General features: G+C 33.2%; 2 protein-coding genes across 2 annotated transcripts; both read left to right on the top strand.

The window, feature by feature from the left end:
* Positions 1–358: 358 nt before the first annotated feature.
* Positions 359–3,286, top strand: LOC132715133 (uncharacterized). The gene is made up of 2 exons (XM_060698106.1): positions 359–380; positions 2,199–3,286. The coding sequence occupies exons 1-2, from the start codon at positions 359–361 to the stop codon at positions 3,284–3,286; spliced, it is 1,110 nt and encodes a 369-aa protein (XP_060554089.1).
* A 1,554-nt stretch (positions 3,287–4,840) lies between these two features.
* On the top strand, positions 4,841–6,382 carry LOC132715131 (uncharacterized). Its single transcript, XM_060698105.1, has one exon. It carries the CDS (start codon positions 4,841–4,843, stop codon positions 6,380–6,382), a length of 1,542 nt encoding a protein of 513 aa, XP_060554088.1.
* Positions 6,383–27,863: the final 21,481 nt, after the last annotated feature.

Raw genomic sequence — 27,863 nt, 5'->3', positions numbered from 1 at the left:
TCCAGCCTTTAAGTGGTCCTTAATCTGCTTTTACATAATAATAAGAAGTTTTGTCAATATTTAAATTTCTGAAATTAATTCACTTATTGTGCCCTTTATAATGTCATCCATCGCGTCCAAGGCTGGACACACAGCAATGCGAAGTTACATAGTAACATTGCAAAGCGACGTTTGACAATGCAAAACAACATTCGACAATGCGAAGCAGCACTTGGCAATGTCAAACGATATATCACACTGTCATCTTAAAATGTGACTGTTAAAAAGGGCGACATTTTAGAAATGTAGCTTGGTGTTGTCAACTGACACTTTGCATTGTCGGGCGTCGCTTCGCATTATCATTTCGGGGTTAGCAGAAATGTATTCCACGACAGTCGAAAGTGAGAAGCAACTATGCGACGAAAGGCTTTACGCACGGCAATGCAAGGCGGCACTTGACATCGTCAAGCGATATTTTTAAAATGTCATTAAATCAATGTCATTTTTTACACAGTGTCATTTGACAATGTATAACGACACTAGACAACGCGACCCTCGACATTTGGTATAACGACATATCGCATTTTCTTGCGTCTACTGGTTCATGATCAATATTTACTGGTCCTACTAAACACAAATTCAAGAAAAATCCAGCAAATGCAGTTATTTTTTTTAATTCTATCAACTTTTAACATGATTTTAATTGTCAGGAAAAAAATAAGTTCTTTGACCGTTTATTTAAGGGAACAAAATTTATTCATTAAAACGGGGGTTTGTTGAAATTAAAATCCATCGCTTTAAACAAAAATCCCAAAACATCCCATTTCCTGTCATTTTCAGACTATAGAATCAGGTGCATACATTACATGTATACTTTGGAAAATGGCTTTTATTTTTATGAAATAATTAATTCATTGCGTTTCATGTCAACCAAATTAATTAAACCTACCATGTTTACATGCTTGTTCAATTTAAAATCTGGAGACAAAGTGATCATTTAGAAGCATTTATCACAACATCATGAAAATTGCAGACTCGTTATGATTCAGTCTGTACATGAGGGATAATGAAAAAATGCAACATTCTTCACGCTCCCAAGCACTGGCTTGATCAATGCGGGCGAGTTGATATCTAAATTCCTATTGTAGCGGAACAAAAACTGATGCTTTAGACATTTTTGATCGAAATTTTCTTCTTGTTTGTTTGGGTTTTAACAGCACATTTCGTACTCTCTTGCAGAAACATAAAACATATCGAGAAAAGCTAGTTTGTTTGTTTGATTCAGTTAAACGTCACACCGACACAGTATAGGTCATATGGCGACGTTCCGCGTTTACTTATTGGGGTTCCGTGCATAATTTTCAGGCACGAACGGGCACCTGAGTTGAACCACCGACATTGCGTAGGCTATATGGATAGCTCCCTTACATGAAAAAATCAAAAGTCCCTGTCGGGATACGAATCCACAGCAATGAGGGGCAAATGGTTTGAAGTCAACGAAATCAACCACTCGGCCACGGACACCCCTAGAAAACCTAGTCACTTGTTGTAATGTTTTCCTCGATAATAACGAAGTGTATTTTTTCAACTAGATTTTTGTCGAAGATACAAAAGTAAAAAGCATATCGAGAAAAAAAAGTTGCAATATCAAAAACGTATCATATTTGTCAGCTTTTGGAGATGTGCAAAATCATCTTATCAATGTGAATAAAAAATTTTATCAGCTGTATGTACTGGTAAGCTTCAGTAGATTTTATATTTTTTTTATCAGATACTTTGTATCCTTTACGTTAAGATAAAGATAAAACTTTCTAGTATATATATGACATAAGACATCAGATTTAACTTTTATCCTTTCAAACAACCAAGCTAGCTAATTCTACTCAGATAAATGGAGGGGGTGGGTTTCATTCACCGCTTAAGGTTTATTTACGTGCATTATTATAAACATTATTATATTATTATTCTGTATTATTATACGGGATTTGTCAGTCAATTTTGAATTTATAGGTTTTATATGTTTAATATGCAACTCCGTTTATATACAATTAAATACCATTCCTCAAAACTATATAATGTATATAAAGTTATGCCAGACAGGTAGTTAGCGGGTCGTTAAAAACAATATGGGGAAGTACAAACATGCATTTGCTAAAAAATGCATTTTTCTTCTTTTTGACTATGTTTAACTGACTGACATAGTAATTTGAATGCTACAGCCCCAAGTTACACTCCAGGTTTAAGAGATCAAGCTACTTCCGGTTCAAAAATCATTTCCGGTTCCAGTGATCAGTCCGCAATACTACATTCTACTACACATTCTAGACCTAAAGTTTTGTTGAAAACCGCTGTTGCGAAAGTAACATCTGGAGTTGCATCTGGTAACCTTTGTACAGATGTTATCATTTTATTTGACGAAGGGGCACAGAGGTCATTTGTAACAAAGGAACTTGCAGAAAGACTCGAACTCAGAAGAACGGGAACAGAAGTCGTAGAGCTTGCAGCATTTGGTTCATCTTCAAAGAAAGTAAGTCATATTGATACCACAACAGTATATTTATTAACTGATACCAAAGAAATGATAGCTATAGATGTCCTGATTGTCGCAACTATTTCCGTCCCCTTAAGAAACGTGCAACAAGCCACAACAGCACTTCCGTATCTTCGTGGGCTTAAACTTGTGCATCCGGTTACAGATGACGACACTTTCAATATATCACTTCTGATTGGTGCAGATAAGTACTGGGATATTGTAAGTAATAGAGTGATCCGTGGTAATGGTCCCACAGCTGTCCAGTCCAAGATAGGATACTTGCTTTCCGGTCCTCTTCCGGTTTCTCCTACTGATACGGCTACAGACTGCATATTAAATGTATTAATATCTAAGCCAGATACACATGACCTAGAACGTTTCTGGAAGTTAGAGTCTCAAGGTATTCAGCCTGAAAAAGGAGATGAAACTACCTCCGACTACCTGGCAACATATCAGGAAAAATGCATTGAATTCAAAGACGGACGTTATTCAGCACAGTTACCATGGAAACGTGATCATCCGGTGTTACCTGACAATTATAACATTGTTCTTAAAAGAACGGAAAATACAATCCGACGCCTACGACAAGATACGAACATGTTACAGAAGTATGGCCAAATTATTTCAGAACAAAAAAATCGAGGCTTTATCGAGAGAGTTACAGACGACAATATAGATAAAAGAGTTCACTACATCCCACATCACGGTGTGAAAAAAGATTCAGCCACCACCCCAATCCGAATAGTATATGACTGTAGTTGCCGCCCAAAATAAAGATTCCCCTAGTCTGAACGATTGTTTAGAATCAACACCCCCGAAATTAAATGACTTAACCAATATACTTATGAGATTTCGCTTACATAGATTTGCTGTCTCGACAGACATTGAGAAGGCATTCCTGCACGTGCAACTTGACGAAAGAGATCGTGACGTCACCCGGTTCCTGTGGTTAAGTGACAGTACCAATCCAGATAGTAATTTGGTAACTTACAGGTTCAAATCTATACTCTTTGGAGCTACATGTTCACCGTTTATCCTACAAGCTACACTTATGAAACACCTTGATAACAACAACAACAAATGGGTGAGTGAAATACAGAAAAAAGATTTATATGTCGACAATGTTATCTCTAGTTTTCCGGACGAAAGCACGGTTATTAAATATTATCACGATACAAGAGACCTGATGTCATCTGCTGGCTTTAATCTGCATTCCTGGAATTCAAACAGCTGTCATTTCCGCGCGCTTTCCAAAGCAGACGACATACATGATTCAGATGAAATTCCGAAGATTCTAGGCATGAGATGGGACGCTATTAATGACCAGATATTTTTGAACCAGAGATCTATAAATAGGCTCAATCCGATGACAAAACGCACCATACTCCAAGAAACGGCGAAATTGTATGATCCTCTTGGATTCTTCAGCCCAATAACGATAAGAGCTAAGCTCCTACTACAAGACATATGGAAAGAAAAATACGAATGGGACGCACCACTTCCGGAAGCCATACATTCACAGTGGCAGAATATAGCAGAAGATATCAATGGTACAATTACGAAAAAAAATCAAAGATACTAATTTGATAAAGCAGACATAAAAATCACTTCCGGTAATGTAGGGAACCAGACAGAACTAGCAGATGATACAATTTCTCTTCATGTATTTTGCGATGCAAGTCTACAAGCCTATGGATCAGTGGCATACATCGTCAAAGGCAAACAGTCTACATTGGTCATGTCGAAAACTCGTGTCTCACCACGTAAGCAATTGACACTACCGAAACTCGAAATTATGGCTGCGGTTATTGGAGCCCGTCTTACAAAACACGTGTTAAAGTCTATACCAGCACATTCAGTCTACCTATGCTCTGACAGCCAAAATAGTTCTTCATTGGTTAGCAACTAATCGGAAGTTTGAAGACATTTATTACAGAACAGGATAATGGAGATTCACGAAATAACAGAGAACCGGAAGTGGAGGTATTGTCCAACAGACCAGAATCCGGCCGACCTATTAAACAAGAGGTTTGTCAGCCAAGGAATACCAGAAAAGCAAATTATGGAATAATGGACCAAAATGGCTTCATGACATAAATAGTTGGCCTAGCTGGCAAGCAAATGACAATGCCATATTGTTCACAACAACCGAAAATGAAGAAGATGATTTAAACCATGAAAGGTGTTCGAACCTTACACAGCACTCTCAAGGAATTCACCAACTCATTGATGTTGAGAAATTCAGTCGCTATATGAAAGCTACTCAGAGTGACTGCCTATGTGAAACGTTTTATCCATAATTGTCGCACAAGAAACAGAGCCAGAAGAATGTCAAGACTCGAACCTTTAACCGTTCAAGAGTTACAAGAGGCTGAACGACTGTGGCTACATAACACCCAGTTCTTGAAGTATCAGGCTGAGATCAATAATCTGAAATCAAATGGTAAACGACTTAGTCTAGTGAAACATTTACGACTTTTTCTGGATGAAGATAGATTTCTACGATGTGGCGGGAGAATCCACAATGCACCAGTAACAGAATTCACCAGATTTCCATACTTACTTCCCGCAAAACATCCTTTCACACGGTTAGTAGTTTTAGACGCACATGAGAACCAACTTCACGCAGGCGCAAGTGCATTGATCACACATTTACGACAGAGATACTGGATACCATCTATCCGTCAGTATATACAAAGCCTTCTCTGGAAATGCGTTCAATGTCGAATGGTAACAGGCAAACCATATACAGCACCAGATCCACCACCCCTACCAAAAATTAGAGTACAAGATACATCTCAATTTACAGTCACCGGGGTTGATTTCTCTGGAGCACTGTATGTACGAAGCAATTCTAGAATTGAGCATAAGGCTTATATTTGTCTATTTACGTGCGCTTCAACAAGAGCCGTCCATCTCGAGCTGGTACCAGATTTATCAGAGGAAACCTTCATCCAAGCGTTTAGAAGATTTACTAGTCGAAAATCCCTACCCCATGTAATGATATCAGACAACGCAACAACATTCAACGCAGCAGCAAATACTATTCAACAACTCATGAGATCAATGGCAGTTAATGACGCTCTACATAGCCATGGTACTGAATGGAGATTCATACCTAAGCGAGCACCATGGTTTAGCGGTTGGTGGGAGCGACTTATTCGACTAACAAAAACCACCATCAAGAAAGTTTTATGTCGTTCATATATTAGTTACGAGAGCCTCCAGACAATAGTAACAGAGATTGAGTGTATAATGAACGACAGACCGCTTACTTACGTCACTTCCGATATAGGAGACCCGGACCCATTAACACCGCCGCACCTGCTTTATGGACGTCGTATTACATCCCTTCCATATAATGGCAATACACCAGAACCACAAAATGTTACAATGTCTGACGTAACAAAAAGGGCAAGACTGCAGGCACAACTTATCAGTCATTATCGTTTACGATGGCGTCACGAATACCTTACGTCACTGCGTCAGTACCACAAAACAACAGGAAACAACACTCAGACAGTTCAGGTTGGCGACGTTGTACAGATTTATGATGAATCACCAAGAACGCAGTGGAAACTAGGCGTAATCCAGCAGTTAATTTACGGTAATGATGGCCTCACACGAGCAGCAATTTTACGCACGAGTAATGGACTTGTCACTTCGAGACCTATTGTGAAACTGTACCCATTAGAAATCATTTCTACATCGTCATCATTTTGTGGCCGGGGGAATGTCGGGAAGACGTACGCTATGTGTAGGCGGGAACAACAACGACGTATTGACGGCGGGAATCAAGATGACGTCAACGTCTATACCAACGTCACTACCGCTTTACTTGTATATATTATTGAGATATTAAAAAGATAGAAACAAGACACAACGCGAAGCTTATATCTATACCCCAAAGTTTGCATCCAAATTTCGGATATCTTCAACTCCGGTCTTTTTAGGTCAGATAATTTAATTTCGAAAAAAATATTCCTTTTTTAGTCAGCATCTGACAGATTCATCATCTTTTGTACGGGCTATGTTCAAAAGTATTTTCTTTGTGTTTACGTGATTTTTCTGCTTGGCTATTATTATCAGTATACAGATTTAATAAAATCGTTAGTCTTCATTCATGTTTATATTGTATAATTGTATGGAATGTATTATCATGTTATTAAGATATAGCACAGTACTTTAAACACAAATAATCCGACTCGAAAGCAAAAAAAATAAGGTTGTCTTTCATGAAAAAGAGGAATTTATACCCAGCCATGCACTGGCAGAATATGACTCATGTGTTGAACATTGTGACAAATTAAGAATTTCAGCCAGCAAGCGACCAAAGATTAAAACTTTGGTGCCTTTATAGACCAAATTGAAAACAAATATACATCTCATTCTGATTTTCGTCAAATTGTTAAGGCCATTGGCCATAATATTTCGAATGATATTCTAGAGGATGCAAACAAAATCAGCACATTACATGAATTTGACTCATGTTTAGATGAATTTAAAGTAAAAATTGGTTAAATTCGAGAAATGAAATATTAGTGGATTTTTTAAAAGCTGTCACAGGACTCGATATGGAAAAGGAAAACATAAAAAAGTGTATGCATTTTAAGTGCAGTAGACTCTACATACAAGGCTAGAATGCTTAATTTTGTAAGTCCCTTTCATTTTAATCAAAATTCTGGAAACAAAGTGATCCTTCGGAAGCATTAATCACAACAAAATAACATAAGAATTGCAGACTCGGCTTGATTGAGTCTGTACATGAGGGATAATGAATAAGTGCAACATCCCTCACGCCACTTAGCACCGGCTTGAGCGGTACTCAATTCTCAACACTTTATAGTGTTGGCATCAATGATCCCGAAGGACCAGAAAATATAACAACACTGAAGTGAAACCTTGTTGCATACTATTTAAGTGGAAGTAGCATAGTCCGCAAATTTTATAATAAAACAATCAGGAGGATGTTATGTATGTTTTAAAAATTGCTCACTTATCAAGCTAACAAACCCCTACAATTAGTTGATAAAAAAACAAATACTGTAACTTTTTGACAACAATCAACGTATAGCCAGAAACTGGCGTATTCGATTCGATTATAAGTGTAGGGCAAGTGTAGTGACAACTCTTGTCCATATACAACCCCGCGCATCAGAGAATAAATTATCAAATTATCAAATTGCCTTAATCCTAAACTATGGTTAATATATAAAGAAAATAACGAGCAATTGATAACCAAAATCAACAAACACTAAATGATTCGGAAAAGATGTTCATGAATATAAGAGACCAATTCTTAGAAATGGGATTAAAAAGTGTTAAAGAGCAGAACCTAACCGTTAATGGAAAACTAGTAGACGGTGTGGACACATTCTGGGTGATGAATGTTTTTAAATCCATTAAAATAGATGTAATTATAAGAGAAAAAAAATTCAAACTAATGAAATGAGAAATACAGTGTGAAATAAAATAAATATATTGGTAGTTGATATCATTCTTATATAAAACATTATATTCGTTATTGGAAGACTTTGTATAACGTTTTTCAGTTTATAAATAAAGTAAAAACATGCAGATCATAGTCATATATATCCATTTTATTCACCAATATAAATACTATATTGTTGTTAGTTTTCTCTTATATAAACTGTGTGTATAATTAATGACTAGTCAGTGTGATTTATGTTATCTTTGTTTGGTTTTAATCATTAAAAAGAGTATTACAGATTGAATTTATATATCTAAAACATAAGTATTATATTTATAAATCATAAGTTTAAATATCCAAAAGTTTCGTTAGAAAATATACAGTAAGGAACTATAAAAATTATACACACGTGTATATAAGATAATGTGACACTTGTAAGAATGTCCTTTTCTATCAATTAATTTAAGATGTAAGTAATACCTCGGACGTATTTTGATATTTCTATATAAAATTATACATTAATTGTACAATATATATATTTCAAGCATATACAAGAGCAATGTATCGATGATAATGGTGATGATAAAAAATGGAAAATTGTAGGCTGCGATAGGTTACCATATAAACTTGGTATGAAACTATTACATAAAAATGAACAATTGCAAAATCTCCATTTGGTCCCTTGGAATGGACACATTTAAATGAACGCAACAAAGGCTGTTTATAAATTGTTATGGGATGTGGTAATAGAAAATTTAGTAAAGAATAATGGATTTCGTACACCACATGCTTTGCTCGCCGCGAGAAATTGTTCCGACCACCATAAATCGTGGAAATTTATGAACATCTTACTATTTGGCACTCAAGTCGAATTATTGAGAACATTTATTCTTCATTGTTTTAATGATAATCCAGTAAACGTATCAGAGTTCTATAAGTTCATAGAATATTCGAAATCACCAAATTTCCGATTCATAACAAACTGTTTGTTAAATTATGTATTTGCACTCTATGTATTTAGATGTAGCATAAGACGGGCCAATTATAATTTCATTAGTGCTGGCCATAGTAAATTTTTAAAAGTCTATTCTACATCGGGAAATAACAGTAAAGGTGAAGGGGGTGACTTCGTTTTGGAAAATATTAATAGAAAAACAAAGAGATGGATGCCCCCAGGTGTCCCATCTGAGAAGCACTGGAAAGATGTTTACAGAAATTTAGATAAGCTTGAAGAGTTTAATTTGAAATATCACAAATTAAATTAATCAGACATTTATCTTTGAGATCACTAACATATAATAATAATAACAATTATGATATTTATTATAATGATTCTTAAGCAGGATTCTTAAGCATGATTCTATTTCACCAATTGAATGTTACAAATCATACACTTACAGAATTACCTTAATGATTTTATAATTATTAACTTTAAGACGAAACTAATATTACAGACAAGAAACACCTTTGAACAAGAAATAAGTATATCCAAAGCACACCAAAAATATACCAACAAGATTTGTCGACAGAAATTTTCCAATGCAGAGTATGTTTGCGAACATATGGTTATCTGGATAATATAACGGTGTATGTTATAATTATTTTACCCTTAAAATTAAGATTCTATAACGCTTTTTGTAAAACAATATTATTGTTTTATTGTTTTACATATTATATTGATTAGATACTTGAGCTCCAGTTATTCTGCTTCAATGTAACTTTTAATATATGCAGTAAATAAGTTGTAACTCCCACAAATATTACTTATCTTCCTATTAAGCGTATGTATATTCACATTCATCTTAGACAAAATTGGCAACAAAGTCATAGTCATAGTCAAATGCCAGCCATTTCAGAAATGGAATTTTCACATTTACCTGAAATATAAGAAAGAGCGTCAACATTTAAAAGCTTGATAAAGTCATTATATATATATATTTATAAAAAGTTTCAAAATTTCTTATTTTTCTATAGCCAGCACATGTCCATAAACGGCACTAAACTGGATAAAGGCTTAAAAGCATTTGAAAGACAATGTAATGAAAACCCTTCAACATCCCTGTTGAAATGTGCTGATTGCGGGATTCAATGTTAAATTAACATCATTATCCACAACTACATAGAAGAGAAATAATCTTATGACATAAGAAATAAGACTAAACATCAGATTTCAGCTGAGATAGAAACAATGACAATATTTCGGGAATTGGACAAGCAGACGAGGCTTTTGCACTAGAAAACCAATGGGGAAAAATAAAAGGTTATACACAATCTATTTATATTTTTTGATATGTTCTGGGCAGAAGTATTTCAGTTCTTTAACTGGCAACAATGCCAATGCATTAGGAATGCACACAAAATTCACATTTTTTTTTGCGCAACAATTAACCAAGATACAATTTCTTTTCCTGCCAACGTGTTCCGCGCTGCAAATTCTGCATGTATCCCCACTTTGTTATTGTTCTTCTTCTGGGGGATCAGGGAAGACTGCACCTGTTTCTATTCAGCCACGGTCACTAAGTCTGTGGCATTGGTACCGGCTGTTGTTAATGTAAAATACAGTAAAATTGCATTATCCAATAGTTTATCTTCAAAGTGAGGATGTAAAAATAGAGACAACAGAATCCCTAAAGAAAGCAAAACACCAAAAAATGATACAAATGTTGCATGCTCCGCTTGATTAGGCCTGTACATGGTTCAAGTTACCGTCCACGCCCCCTAGCGCCGGCTAAAGGATACTTCAACATTAAGACATATTTCTTCATCAAGAAAACGTAGAAAAATCCTTATATGTTAAAAATGTTAAAGTCATTTCAATTAATGCAAATCATTAACTTTATTTTAGCAGATTATAATGTAAGATATTTTATGTTAAATGAGGAATATACTTACGGTTCGAAATAGTGTAATTATTGGTGGAATAACTTAATATATCAGCATCCGGTTGGTCCTTCCATAGGAGAAGACACTCTACCCCTGTTTTAGTGCTTAGTGTGTCTAACTATAAATATATATTTGTGTATTTTATGCTGATGCTTTTTTAAAACGGAGTCAATAAATAAATAGGTAAATAAAGAAAATGAAATTCGAATACCAAGTCAACATATGATTTATTTATTTCAAATAGTTGACACAAAAGATTCACTGTTGCAGTTCTACGGTGAAGTCACCTTAGTATTACAAGACGCAACGGCATTAGAAGATTCAGAAACAGGTATACACATGTACTTACGCTTCTCTTTATTGTTGCAAGTCTCTTGCCTTTGGTTTCACTTCTTTTCTTAGTGTCATGTACATATTCCTTTAAAAATTTTCCTGTATGGTGTAGTTTAGCCCGATAAGCTTAACCTTTTTCATTTTTTCCTAGATTTGTTTTTTATGCCAAAGTATGCATATAACAACATCAAAAATGATTACCTCCTTTAGTATTTTTTTTAAATAAACAATTTTAGGTTATAAAATCGTACAGTTATTAACCTAAATGTCATTAAATTGAAAAGTTAATAAGTTAGTTCGTTATATAAAAGCCTTTAATAATACATGTTATATATGTTCTTGCATTTTGTATCTATAAAAATGGGGACGTCCGTGGCCGAGTGGTTAAGGTCGTTGACTTCAAACCACTTGCCCCTCACCGCCGTGGGTTCGAATCCCGACAGGGACTTTGGATTCTTTCATGTGAAGAAGCTATCCAGCTAGCTTACGGAACGTCGATGGTTCTACTCAGGTGCCCGTTCGTGCCTGAAATAATGGTCTTCCAACACCAGTAAAGCTGGAACGTCGCAAAATGACCTATACTGTGTCGGTGTGACGTAAAACCCAATAAAAAAAATCTAATAAAATGTATTAACAGCAATAACTAACATACATATTTTTCAGATTCTGATTAAGACGAATTTAGCAGTGAGGAAGATAACAATTAAAACAAAGTTTCCTTTTAAAAGGAAAGGCTTACTCAGTTGTGTCATCATCCCTTCCCTTTAGAATTGTTTTGTTTGTTTCAATTTATTATCACAATTTTTTTTGAATAACGTATTTGTATAGATCTATCATATAGGGTTTAGTTTTTTTTTCTCGAAAAAAAAAGTTTCACTTTTAAAAGGATAGGTAGGGTAAGCCAAAGACTGGACGAGCACCTGTGCCCATTTGTTTGAGCACCAGTGTTATGCGTGCAAACACCGGTGCCCATTTGTTTGAGCACCAGTGTTATGCGTGCAAATTTGGACGAAATAGGGACCAGAAGTCCACTGATTATAACTGAACGGGAATATACTGACGATAACAGTACCAACTTTTGTTGTAAAAACGATTTTTTTTTGTCTAAAACGATTCGAAATCTATTCTCTATTGTATAAAACTAATAAAGAAAATAATCAATCGTAAAAATACTAACATTTGCTCTCACGTGGAGATCAATCTATCATACTGAAGGGAAAGAAGTGTGCACATTTCATTTCCACTTTTTTCGCAGAGAACATTCGTTTTGGCAGTTACTAATGTCATTTATATAGCAGCTTTACAGACAAGTAAATGCACTAAAAGACCTCGTTACGTGGTACCAATTAATAAGCATGTATCAACTATGTTACAACTTAAATAATATACCAACAAAACAGGAGATCAGCACGTGCTATTTTTAGATTACCTCATCAAGACGTTTAAACTCTGTCAGTAGATATAAATATAACTTGATCATGCACATATATTCTGCATGATTCGAACACGATCTTTTGGTAAGCAAGACCACCCTTTGGAGGCTGAATACTACTACAGTAACCATTCTCTATTGTATAAAACTAATAAAGACAAAAACCAATTATAAAAGAAACTAACTTTTGCGTCTTGAAAAAGAATTGAAACGGAATCAAGTAAAAATAGAAATCCTATTTATATAAACAAACTGGGATTATCGAAGTAACTAAAATATCTTAGATTTCCGTAACATTACTTCGTCTGATTCCGCAGTATCGCCCGAATTGTCACGATTGCAATCGGAACTACCTCGGCTATTATCATTAATCCGAAAAGTGACGGAAAGGGCCGAAAAGTTGCGATTGGCACGATTGCAGCTGGTTTCCCGTTCAATCATGCACTCACAAATGTAAGCAGGAAACCACCTAACCGGAACAACTTTTCCAAGACAAATGGTGGCTGCAAGCCAAAAAGATAACTCACAGGCATTTTTCCATATGTCCTAATTGCTTTGCACAATTCTGAATATATATATATATATATATACGAAAGTATCGATTTATTCAACAGTTGTCGTTTGCACGAGCAGATTGAAGAAATGACGCGATTCGCTGATTACACGATTTAGTCATGCTGGTTTGTGTATAATCTCTAATGAAAAGAAAGTAAATAAATAACTGAAAAAAAATTATTAAAAATTTGGGGTTATTACGTTACTGTACATATTATTACAATTTATGAGATGCTGGCAATAATGTTACGTAAAATAATTCTATCTGACCTAAAGAGACCAGAAGTGAAGAGATCCGGAATTTGGATGCAAACAAACGTGTATTTACGAATTTATCAAAATAATTTGTCTCCATAGAGTTAATAGGTAAAATTAATAATGAGCGGCGCATTGTTTTAGTTACCCTTTGATGATGTTATTTGTATGTATGACAATTACTCCCCAATTTGCATGTATTGTAGGACTTTAAATGTTCGCCCTATACGACAAGGCTTACTTCGGACCAAAAAGTTTCGCCTCCATTGAAGTATTGAAACCTGATGGGGCAATTACAGCTACATCGGGCTTATAAGCTCTATTGGGCATTATCACGAGTCTGTTAAATAGTCCGAGTATAAAACTTTTTATAAAGACAGTTTTATCTTACAATGTATTATTTCTAAGAATTCCTATCCTTGGTTTTACTTTGCCAAATTCTGGATTGGGTTTCAACTAAGACTTTATAATGAAACTTTACGTGAAATTTATTTTCAAAATAGCGAATTCATTCATTACAAACAATATCTTTTTACCTTAAAAGTTTTAATCGATAAAATACCAGATTATAAATATGTTGGTCCACCTTCAAAGACTTTTTATACTTATTTATTAGACACAGATAATAAAGTTTTGTGTGTTTATTTATTTCCTCAAATCAATTTTAAAAACGTTTTTTTCTTCTTTTTTTAAGTGCAAGATATCCAATTTATAAGAATATCTGATGTCGTATACTCAGATTATTTTTGAATTGTTAACATATATCTAAAAAAGTAATCATGTTATCGTTGCAATGGTATTGAAGCTGTCTCTCGAGTATTCATTGAATGTTATTATTTTAAGCCCTTTAGTATAGTTATATATTTATTACAAATCATTAGCGATAAGAAGATTAAATTTAGTAAAACAGTTGGTTAAACGATTTGCAAAAGATTGATATTGATATAAATTATACATGTTTAGTAATTGTGTCATTGTCTATGTAGTTAATTTGGTCTACTCGTTTTAAGTTTTATCATCATAATAAGAAAATTTCGATAAGATCACTTTTAGAAAAATTCTTCAATTATTTTAGAACAGAATCTATTAAGAAAGTCAATGTTTAAATTCTTTTAAAAAAGCCCATTATGCCCGTGAAATGCTATCTTTTTTCCCTCGCCCTAAAAAACTTGGGTTCTTTTGATATCTTGTTACAGTTTCATAAAACAAACATACTTATTCGCTATATACATGAACAATATTTTGCATCTTTAGTTCTGTTTGCAACTAGTATAATTATAGTGAATCAGTATTTTGTATTGAAGTCAAATTACTACTTTGTTTACATTTTACTACATTTGCAACACATTATTGCACATTCAGAGCAACTTTTCTTTAGCTTTTAAACATTTTGTTTGCTCTAAATCCGATATTCAACATTCCTGACTTGTTTATTAATATTATGTTTTTATATACTTCATATCACTCATTTCCATCTGTATATGTAACCCAGTCTTGAATCCATTACCTCATTTTACTTATTTTCATCTATACATGTAACCCTCTTTTGGGATCATTGCCTCTTTTTAATCAGCCTCTTACATCATCTTGCATAATTCCATCATTTAAAGCAATTAATTTTCTGTTGCCAGGTCAGGTTCTATTGTTACTTTTCCTATAAATGAAGTAGATTTTGAAATATTGTTTTATTAACATTTCTTTTACACGAAAAAAGTGTCATTTTATCAAAATATTTTTAATCACATTTTGCTGGACGGTGCCCGGCGGTGACTCTCCGGGTCGCCTGTTTCTCTCAGGCTTCGAGACAGTCGGCTGGGTGTGCCATTTGCAGGGACCCGTCTGAATCTCACATCTTATTAGTTGCGTAAGATTTGGGTTAATTTCGAGGTTCCCCGAAATTGTGCACCTTACCCACCCGTAATCGCGGGGTTTAGCGATATGGGCGTTCCTTGTTTTGCATCTTTTGCAATGTGGACTTTCGTTTATTAATTTTGTATTTTCAATTATTTATTATTTTCTAATTAGTATCAAAATTTATCTGCCTCCAATTTTTAAAATAAACGTCACCAAAATTCATTTTATCATCTTTTTAATAAAAAAATACACCAAAACTTTATGTTTCGACATAATTACTACTAACATATATTGTAAACCCGGTTTCTTTTATGTATTTCTATTAAAATACACACGTCTTCTTGATTTTATATCAAATATTATTTTGTTTAAAATGTAGGAAGTGATTAATGAACATTATAAATAAATTGACATTATCGATACAAAAAATGCTCATATTTTTTCATATATTTTTGTGTCGCCTCTGTAGCGACATATAAGGAACACTTTTCCATCGTCTGTCTGTCCGTCTGTCACAAAACTTTCAATTTCATCCAAACGTAACAGGAATGATCAGTATCAAGTCTAGTTATGCATATTATCAACATTTTCCGGTTCAATGATTTTGTTTGAGTTATGGCCCTTTACTGGGAATGGATGGATTGATGTCTGTCTTATAAAAATATATATCATCTAAAAAGAGGTACCGTGATAGTTTTTCTGTTGACATCAACCCTATCAGTGCGAAATTCGTGTTTTTAGGCACTGTTTTTTACTTGAGAAATAAGTTCATGGGTGCCGCCATTTTGGCGTTCTGTCATTCTCGCGAGACAGATGAGACCCAGATTGTGACGTGTTATACCCACTTCCGGTAAAGGTGTACACGCTGGTACAACTGAAATATATCTTGATGAAGAACTTAATTAATCTTATTGTGTACATTATTTATTATTCATGAAAACATCATATGAAACTGAATTGCTTAAATTAATTAATTGAAGACGCTGTGGCATTAATTATCATTTGTCCGATTTTCAAGCTTGCTGATGATCCCACCACATGATTTAAGCAATGACAGCTTAGTTTTCAAAGATAAACCATCAATTTAATTTGGGTACTTTGAGAAACTTCTTCAAATTGACGATATATCCTTTATTTTGTACTTAAGTTTTGCTAGACAAGCTGTCCGAATAGGGTTCATCGCCGGTCATGTATCTTTTTCTCAGCGTAAAATATCAACTAAATCCAATATGCAGAGATCTGCTGAGTACGCGATTTTCCGACATTGACGCTTAAAATAAAATGACACAGTAAAATCGGCAGCTAGACTAATATCATATAAAAACAAAACTGTCCGTTCGGTTATTTAGGCACCCAGTCAAAACTGGGACCAACAGCAACAGTTTGCCCATTGGCATTCCCCTGTAATTACGCATATTCTCGGGTTTATCCAGTTCCCTATAGCTTTTTTCCACATTTTCTACTTCCCACACAGATATGCATTTCTACTACCGTAAATTTAACCCAAAAAATCATAAATATACTTAATATTTAAAATGATTATTGGTAACTGAAAAAAAAATGTGTTGCTATTTTATGACATGCTGTAATTTACAGTATAACTGGACAGGTGCCGAACTTAATTTCCCCTAAGGTCATTCAGTTCTGTTATGAAGCGTCAAAAAATAGATGTCTATTTCGTCATTAGAATATTTGACAAGGTTAACCAATCAGGGCAACATTGTGCATCAAAAGGTCTGTCGGCACAGAGGCATACAAGGAGCAATAAAAATCGTTAGTACACAGTGTGACAGGAACATTTGGTGCAAATTAGGAACAAATAAAATGGATAATGCACAGTATTAGACATAAGTAGTAAGGACCAGCAATTGTGTGAATAAATTATGCAAATGAGATTTTTTGAGCAGCCAATAAAAATGTTTTGCCTGCAGTTAATATTAGGCTACGATTACGATGTTAATAATTACCACGCAGCATCATACGTTGGCAGACATGTTAACAATTTACTTTTCAAAAGAGTTGCTTATATTTTTGAAATGTGTACATCACTACTAACATATGTTCAAATCTTTAAATTTGAAAGTCAGAATCAAACTGCAAAAAATTAATTAAATGTACTATTAAGAACACGTTTTAGTAGGATTTTTATAATAATGATAATTATCGCCGTTCAAAAATTAACAGCCAATTATTCGTTGGTGAGTTTGTTTATTTAATTGCATTAATTGATTGTGAAACTTTGTTAAATAATAACATGTGTATTTATTAACTATGTGAAATATTGTTTAATTACATTAAGATGAGACTTTAATGAACATAGCATCGTTTGGAGTAACGGGCATCACTGGCTTGAAGTGGTGCAACCGGTAGACGTTGATTTTTTATTTGTTTCTTTATTTTTTATTTTTTTTTTTTTTTTTGATATTGTAACTATTTTGAACCATAAAAAATCTCTTCTACACTTCCTGTGCAAATTAATTTGTCTGGTCAAAACTTTATTGTATAAACATTTCGCTACGATTCAACTAGATTTATCATAAATCTAAAGATGTGGGGAAATGACATCACGCGCACCTGTTTTTATACGGCCAATACACAAACATGGCCGCGCCTACTGATTTGTAGAAATCGGTGATTTAGCGATTTAAATTTCGTTATCATTTGTTTAATATTATTATTTGGTGGCAGAAAATTTGCAGATTTATTATTTATAGTATTCTTTTTCTGAAATCAAGTTTTTATTTTAACCTTGTCTTTCCCTTTAAAGTTTTCCGGACTACTCCTCTTATACCACTAATGCAATTTCATTAGGATTGATCAGTAGCTCAAGTACTTGCGATATTTCCACGGGATTTCAGGTTGAATGATTTTTTGCCGTGTTATGGTCCTTTAATAAAAAGGTGTTTTTTCTCTGTGTTGCCAGATACACAAACATTTGTCTGGACTACTACTAAAATAGAACTTGTGCAATTTTATCGAAACTTTACAGGAATGATCATTACCATTTCTACTTGAGCACATCATCGGCTTTGTATGGTTCAATGAATTTTGTCACAGTTATGGCCCTTTAATTATTCTTATTTATAATAGTTTGTCTGGATTACTTCTCATATACCTCTCAAACAATTTCAATGAAAATTTTTAGGATTAATTGGGTTTGTCAAGAACTTCAGCTCATTACACGGGGTTTTTGCTTGAATGATTTTTAGCCTAGTTATGGCCCCCAAAACAATAAATTTTGTCCGGCCTTCTCCTCATATTACCATAAATGAAATTTCAATGAAACTTTAAAGGATAAATTGGTAGGTCGAGTATATGTGCATAATACAAAAGCTTTTTGCTTGAATGATTTTAACTGAGTTATTGCCCTTGAATAAAAAAGGTGTTTTTTCTGTATTGCCAGCTACACAGGAGCTTGTCTGGACTCCTCCTCAGAATCTGCTGGTGCAATTTCATCAAATGTTTAGGGGAATGACCAATACCATGTCTAGTTGGCATCTCATTAAAATTTATCGGTTCATTGATTTTTGTCAGAGTTTTTGATCTATCATGATTTTAATTTTGAAATTTGTCCGGACTACTCATGTTCTATCACTTATGCAATTTTAATGAATTTGAAGGATTGATCGATAGCTCATATACTTGTGCATATTACACAGATTTTTAGGTTGAATGACATTTTTGCCAAGTAATGGCAACGCATGTTATCACTGATTGCCATTGTTGTGAATTGTTTTCTCTAATGCATGTTTGATTGCCCGCATGACTTTGCATAGTTTATAATTATGAACATCATGCATGCATGAAAGCGATATGTTTTTACATTTTACTAAAAATAGTTGTTAAGTATATTTGTTAAGGTATTCCATTCCTAATTAGTGTCCCCGATGGCACGCTTTGCCTTTAACTGTTGATATCAATCATGCATGGGACTGACATATGTTCTTTATGGTTAATGTCAATATATATTATAGTATTTGTTTTATTTGCAAAACTCGGGTCTTACAGTGGGATTTTTACTTGTAAATATAAGGAACATATTTTTTATTGTTTCTTTACAAATGAAGATTGTCATAACTCATAGATCCCTGACCTATCTAATTCTTATTTTCAGATTAGTGGTTATATCTATTGTTAATCCAATAAAAGATCAGAATAGGAATATATCAATGCACTTGAGTCTAGTAATTTGGTGAAGAAGGTCATATTTCACACAGTTTAAATTTATGACTACATCAAAGGACAACACAGTAAAACACTTTGTAAAAATGTAGGTCAGCTGATCACATCTTAATCTGTTCACATGGTTCAAATTTCATAGCTGTACATCAAATGACAAGAAAGTAGGTCACATCATCAAAATCTAGGTCACCTGATATCAAAGTTCGATTTTAAAACTAAAACTGTGCACATGGTCAAAATTCTATTGCTGTTCGTCAAAGGACAAGAAAGTAGGTCACTGTCCCTTGGGCAGGGCAAATGTTGACCCAAGGGTTTAAATCAATACAGTCTCGATACAGGTCCTCCAAACAAAATTTCAAGTCAAATATCTAAGCTGTAGCTTTCTCCAATTCAGAAAAGTTTGGTTTTTTTTTTTTTTTTTTTTTTTTTTAGGATTATTTTTTTTTAATGATCAAAAAAATATATAAACATTGTATCTACAGCATGGGTATATAAACATACAACTATAAATGGATTCAAAGTAGAAAACAGGACATATCATAATAGAAAAATAATTCATTTTACATACTACACTCATTCATCTGCACTCTCTCACTGCAATCTGCGCTTTTGATATTGTTATTAATCATATCTATTCATCTTTTCAGTCATTTACTTATCTCTAAAGCCATTTTAAGCGGGGTAAAAATATAATAGTTTGATGTGTAGTTTTTGGATAGGTCAATACAGTCTAAAAGTTTAAGTCTGCATATATGTAGAGAATAATAATAATAATAATAGTAATAATAATAATAATAATAATAATAATAATTATTATAAGAAGAAGAAAAAAAAGATATTGTGTTAATCTGCATAAAGGAAAATTAGATAAGAATTCCACGCAGAATTAAAGGTTTCAACATTGTTATTAATCATTGCAGTTTCTTTTTCAACGCTGTAACAATATGTTATATATGTTTTAGCTCCAACAACTGTGGGAATACTCTTTTGCATTCTACATTGATAAATATACATCTTAAAGTAAATTAAAATTAGATTTTTAGTTTTTGATAAAGGACTTTCATCTGTTAAGCCAAAAATCATTTCGTCTGCAGTTAATGACGGAAAAATATTATTTTTTGTTTTAAAATAGATATCGATAATGTCCTTTACAAAACTACATTGCCAAAACAAATGTTCGATAGTTTCGTTTTCATTTTTACAAAAGGTACAAAGAGGATTATCATTATATTTAATTTTATGTAAATAATAGTTAGTGCCAATTATTCTATGAAGAACTATGAAGAATCCTAATTTGAAACCACTGTATCCTAGAATCTTTTGTTATTTTAAATGGCATTTCGTAAATTTCTTTCCATTTACTTTCCTCAAAATGAAGATCAAGCTTTTTCATCCAGGTTGCTTGACTTGTTGGTTGTGTGTTATAAGTATTCAATAAATTGTAAGTCTGTTTCGAAATATTCATTGTTAATAATTATGTTTTTTAGATAAGGAGGCAAATTTGGTCCACAAGTTTTTTTTTACGTCATTCATACTAAAATTAAATTTTGTCATCATTTCATATATCATTTTTTTAATTCCATGAAAGATTAAAAAGTTTGCATTAAGCCTGAATGTATTATTAAAATCTTCTAATGAAAGAAAAGCACCTTAAGAACCAAACATATCTCCGATATAATATACACCGGCTTTAAACCATGAATTAAGAAATATACTTTTATTGCCAATTAGTAATTTATTGTTATAAAACAATGGTAGTTCTGCGAAGGATTCGTTATTTATAGGATACCTATCTATATATGTAGAAAAAGCATTAAAAGTGTCCTTCCAAAAAACGTTTGAAATGCTTTTTGCAATTTTATCTATGTAATGTTTTCCACAGTGAAATAATTTTTGCATATCAAATTCATTTATAATAATGTTTTTCCAACAGGCAATCGCTAATCATTCTTTTTGAACCAGCTTATCTTTAAAGCCATTATAAAAGTATTTAAGTTTAAAATTTTTAAACCTCCTCTGAATAGTCTTTGAACCATAACAGTATTTTTTATTTTAACATTCCCTTGCCATATAAAATCATAAAATATATTATTAAGTTTATTTATCATGTTCTGAGGTGGTGATGGTAGGGCTATAAAAAGATGGTTTAAAATTGAAATTAAAAGCGTTTTGATAACTACCATTTTTCCTATTGGAGTGAGAATTCTTTTCCAATGATTTATCAAATTTGAATCTTAATTAATTTATCTTCATAGTTTATATGTATCATTTGTTTCAAATTTACATCAAAAATACTGCCCAGCATTTTGAAATTATGTTGGTCCCATGATAATTTCCATCGCGTTTTTATACTATTTGATGAGTATTTATTTTTTCCTATCCAAATTACTTTTGTTTTATCAGAGTTTACATTTAGTCCAGCTATATGAGCAAATTTCGATAACACATCACAGTGCCTGATTTAAGGAATTACTTGACCCGTCCAATATCAAAATTGTATCATCCGCAAATTGAGATAATTTATGTTCTTAATTATTTATCTTTATACCTTTTATTTCTTTACAGTTTCTTATCTTAAGAGAGAGAATTTCAGCACATAAAATAAAGATGTAACAAGAAAGCGGGTCTCCTTGGCTGCAGCCTCTACCTATTGTTACAAAATTTGACAGATTACAAAATTTGACAAATTCAGAAAAGATTTGTTTTATTTTCTGTTTTTACCATATGTACATAATGAGAATCACTGCCCCCGGGCAGGGCCAATTTTGACACCAGGGGAAATATTTGAACTTTGGCAGAGGACCTATAGACGATATCATATAGTAAACATCAAAGCTCTATGCTTTGTACCTTAAGACAAAAATATTTTTTTTACTATATGTACATTATGAAAATCAATGACCCCCAATTTTGACACCAGGGCTATAATTTGAACGATCTTGGTAGAAGTCCACTTGGTATAGTCTCATGCAATATATTTAACTCTAGCTTTTGTCAATTCAGATAAGAGAATTTTTTTATAAGTATATAAGGAAAACTATCGCCTCTTTTGGCAGGGCAATTTTTACACGTAGGGTATAATTAAAACAACTTTAGAAAAGGACCCATAGATGATATTATATACCAAATATCAAATCTTTAAGCCTTGTACCTTTTCTATATGTACAAAGTAAAAATCAATGACCCCTGGGATGGGACCAATATTGACCCCAGGGCTTTAATTTGTACAATCTTGCTAGATGTTCACTACACAATGTTTCATGCAAATTATCTTTACTTTAGCCTTTTTAAATTTAAAGAAAAGGATTTTAACTATAAACATATAAGGAATACCTATGGCCCCCGTGGCGGGGCTAATTATGACACTAGAGGCAAAATTTGAACAATTTTTGGTAGAGTACCTATAGATGATATCATTTAACAAATATTAAAGATCAAAGCCTTGTACCTTCAGACAATAAGATTTTTTTAAATATGTTTATACTGAAAATCAATGACGCCGGAAGGGGGGGGGTGACCCCAGGACTATGATTTGAACGATCTTGCTAGAGGTTCGGTTCACTACACAATGTTTCATAAAAACTATCTAACCTCTAGCATTTGTCAATTACTAGAATATTTTTTTTTAATTTTTTACTATAAGTTTTTACTATATACCTATAAGAACAACAAAATGACCCCCGGGCGAGGCCGATTTAAACCCAGGGCTATAATTTAAACAATCTAGGTAAAGGTCTACCAGACAATTCCTTATGCAAAATATGTAAGCTATATGTACATAAAGTGAAAATCAATGAACCCGGGACGGGGCCGATTTTGACCCCTTGGCTATAATTTGAACAATCTTGGTAAGAGTCACCCAGACAATGCATTATGCAAAATATCTAAGCTCTAGGCCTTTTGGGTCTTTATCACTTTGTTTCCAGAATTTAGAAGAAGATTTTTTAAATTTATTCCTATAATTCCTTTAGGTTGCCAGATTTCTGCTTGGTCTGAAACAGACAAATACAGAATCCCTAAAGAAAGCCCAACACGGCAAAATTGAAAATGTTGCAGGCTCGGTTTGATTGAGCCTGTTCATGGACGGTACGACTTAACCACCCAGAGACGGAGACCCCGGAAGCGAATGAAAGTTCGCCTATTGCTCGTGCATACGGTTGTGCATGTATGTGGAATCTCTTAGTATTAACTAATGGTGAGGAAAGAAATACTTTAGCAAAAAATGCAATGTATATTTGTCTTAGCCGGCAAATAATTCTACAAAAATAAGGGATAGTTCCATATATGAACAGAAAGGACAGCACTGTATAAATGTTGGAACGAGTCCACTTCTATCATTTTAAAAGGCAAACCGGAAGAACATCATAATATTTTTTTTTCAATTTTTCAATTTTTTCAACTTCAGATGAAGTTTAATGAATTCTATCTGTCATATTGTGAAAAATGCCCGAAAATAAGGAGAAAACAAGAAATATTCGCGGACCATACAGGCTGGGTAGTGTGTGTATTTGGTATTTTTGTTGTATTTTAGTTGAGTAAAAGTATTGTGGAAAAATTTCTCCCAGCTAGTATACAACCTGCACAAGCTATGAACATGTTGCAAAATATCTATTCACGAAATGGACGGAATGAGGCACGGGATATGATGCTGGCAAAAGCCTTATTGTATAATAACGTCAACATGTACAGGAAATGACGTAAAAGACGTAACGTCAGAAGCATCAGCTCCATGGTGGTCACGTCGCCGCCTCCACTATTAGTGCAGCCTGACACTTCGAAATAAATAGGGTAAGAAAAGGCGATTTGAATCACATCAGGCTAATAAAAATGTCAGTTCAACGTACTGAATATGTTTTCCGAACGTCGGATGGTAGCTCGAATTAGGAATTCAGTAAATAAGGAGCGGGAGATGACCGTTATTGTAGCGGTCATATGTTAGTTGTAAAAATAAATAGAGCCTATGACTGGCTATTCTTTTTACAGACTTTGGGCGTTTGGCTCGTGGTGTGAAAGTTGTACACTGGGGCGGAGTATATCTGAACTGCTAATGAACTGAACTGTTGTAATTTAGTGGAATAAAATGTTTCATTGTCGGAGTTGAGGAATACTTACCTGGTACAGAAGCTACCGTGATAAATTATTTATCGTTGATTTAAGTATCTATTTCAGGATGCAAGCCATCGTCGAATGACCCCCTCTGGTTGAGGCCCTTTTTGATATAGATGTGATGAAGAGGTCTGTGAAATTCAGTAACTCAATTTACTACGGATCGGTGTCGGTGAATGATGTGGTCGAGATTTTTCGTTCCAACAACATTCCAGTGGAACAAGTTGAGACGATTGCCCGAGGGATGGGAGATAAGGAGGTGACTGTGGTTTTCACTTCTCCTTTGCAAATTGACTCTTTGATTAAACATGAATTATTCAAAGTGAACAATAAATCGATTCGTATGATTTACAATGGGAGACAACTTGTGTTTGTTAGAGTCCATTGGCTCCCTGTTTTTGCCTCCAATGCTGTTGTAGAGGCTCTACTTAGCGTGCTAGATGTTACTTCTGGTTATATAGATGTTGGAAAGCGTCATTTCAAAGCTGGTGTGAGATTGGTGAAGTTAGAGGTTGACGAGATTGAAAAACAAAAGATTCCTCATCTCATGAAATTTCAATGCGGCGGGAGAGCTTTGCTCACTATACAGGGCAGGCCACCACTTTGCTTAAAATATTTTCAGGTTGGCCACTATAGGAACTCCTGTAGTGGTCAAACTCATGTTGAGCCATCATATTATAAAATTCAAAAGAGCATTTCAGACGCGGAGAAGAAAATTAATGAAGGCAAAGCGCAAGAAGAGTACACACAGATGAGAGAAGAACATGAGCAGGTGAGAGATGAGCATGTGATGAGTGATGAGCATGATGAAGGTGATAATATTGGTGATGATGATAGTGATGATGATGACGACGATAGAATGAATGATGAACAGGACCAGCAACAACATCAGCAACAACAACAACAGCAAGACATGATTAGAGGGACGAATCAGTGTTTTTCCAAATTAACCGTTATCAATCACTTCTTTATAACATAAACTATTTTCTTATCAAACAAAACTGTGTATCTAAATACAGAGTAATTTACATGTACTACGCATTCCTGTCATATACTCCAAATATTTTCAAGATTATAATTCACACTAGCCGTCTAATTGTTATTTTAACAAGATTGTTTTCATACCACTATTCTTGCTATATGTTCAGTCATGCAAAAACCGATATATTTTATACAAAGTCTTTTTGCGTTTTTCGAGTTTACCTAACATTATACTCTTTTGTTACTTTTCCGATATCGTCTGTCTAAACGTACAATAATTACTGCCTTGTACTTTTATATTTTTACTGAAATATACGCTAACCTTGACCTTTTATCTCCCCTTACAATAACTCTCTCCTTTAACTATGAAAACATTCAACATTTATTTCCCTTGTCTTATATTTCTAAATATAGTTTTCACCTTCATAATTCATAATGACTGATTTAAACTTATACACTTTAAATATAAATGGATTAAGATCCTATGATAAAATAAATGATCTTAAAATGTTTCTTTCTTCTAGTAATATTGACGTTCTTTGTTTACAAGAAACCCATGTTGACAATTTTATTTTATCTAAATCTATTGAAAAGAAGTTAAACTTAGAGAATAAAATTCTATGGAGTTTCGGTCAAAGCAACAGATGTGGTGTTGCGATAATTTTGGTGAATGCTGATGTGAAGTTTTGTAGTTATCAAGCAGATTTTGACGGCAGATTTATCTATGCTGACTGTCAACTAAATGACAATAAATTTCATATTTGTAATATTTATGCACCGGTTTTAGATACAGAACGTAATGAATTTTTCGAAACTATTTTTCCAAATTTTGTCAAAATAGGTGGTGATCTTGAACGTGGCACTTCTGGTTCTAAAATATTTTCCCAAATTATTAGTAAATTTAAACTTATAGATTCTTTTCGTTTTATTCATCCTAATAAGAGATTGGTCACGTGGTGTAATAAAAATAATCTAATAGGTTGTAGATCGAATTTATTTACCTCGCCATTATAAAGACTTAATACTTAAGTGTAACATTTTACCTTGTTGTTTTTCTGATCATGATTTTGTATTTCTTAAACTTTAATTAAATGAAACAATACTTTTGGCAAATCATATTGGAAATTAAATAACAGTATTTTAGATGATGAAACTTTTATAAAAAATTTCGAATTTTATTGGCAATTATTTCAAGAACCGAATGTTATACTTTAGAGTGGTGGGATAAAATGAAATCATTAATTAAAGATTTTTGTATAGACTATAGTAAAAGTAAAAATAAAGAAACTTTTTCAGAAATAAATAAACTTAGATCTCAATATCAAAACACAACTGATTTACTCGAAAAAGAAGAGATTTTATCTAAACTTAAACTTTTAGAAAATAGATATTCAAAAGGTCAAATTATTAGAAGTAAAACACAGTTAATTGATGGCTATGAAAATCCATCTAAATATTTTTGTAATTTCGAACAGTCAAAAGGTTCTGATAAAACAATTTTCGAAATTAATGATAATGACGAAATTTAAAGTTAATCATTAGATATTTTAGACAGTTTTCGTAATTTTTATAAAAATTTATATACAGAAGAACCTGTTAATTCAGACCTTTCCTCTCATTTTTTAAATAATTTATCACAAGTCAATTCACCTGATAATTTACTGCTTACTTGTCCAATAAATAATTCCGTTAAACAAATGGATTATACAAAATCTCCTGGTAATGACGGTCTTTCTTCTTTATTTTACATTAGTTTTTTTTCATTTATTTGGCGATGTTTTATTAAAAGTTTTTCAAATTTGTTATGAATCAGGTGAAATGTCTACTTCCCAAAAGTTGTCTTATATTACGTTGATTTGTAAAGATAAAAATAATTCAAAATTAATGAAAAATTATCGCCCTATATCTCTCCTAAATATTGATCGTAAAATTTTATCCAAAATATTAACTAATAGATTATCTAATGTCTTACCAAATATTATAGGTATATCTCAGACATGTTCTATAAAAGGTAGATCTATTTTCGATAATATACATTTACTTAGAAATATTTTTGATTATGTCGAACAAAAAAACTTAAAAGCATGTTTTATTAATTTAGATCAGGAAAAAGCTTTTGATAGGGTTTCGTGGGAATATTTATTTAATACTTTACATTCTTTTGGGTTTAACATTAATTTTATTAATTGGATTAAAGTTTTGTATAAAGATATTCAGTCTAGTGTAATCATTAATCACCATATATCAGATCCTTTCTCACTTTCGCGTTCTGTCCGTCAAGGTTGTTCTCTTTCTCCTCTTTTATATGTTTTATGTTTAGAGCCATTTGCTAAAAAAGT

This window comes from Ruditapes philippinarum, unplaced genomic scaffold (assembly GCF_026571515.1).
Source record: "Ruditapes philippinarum isolate M1 unplaced genomic scaffold, ASM2657151v2 ctg2947_1_1_1_1, whole genome shotgun sequence".
Lineage (NCBI taxonomy): Eukaryota > Metazoa > Mollusca > Bivalvia > Venerida > Veneridae > Ruditapes > Ruditapes philippinarum.
The sequence above is the reverse complement of the archived record's forward strand: the minus strand, read 5'-3'. Positions and strand labels throughout refer to the sequence as shown.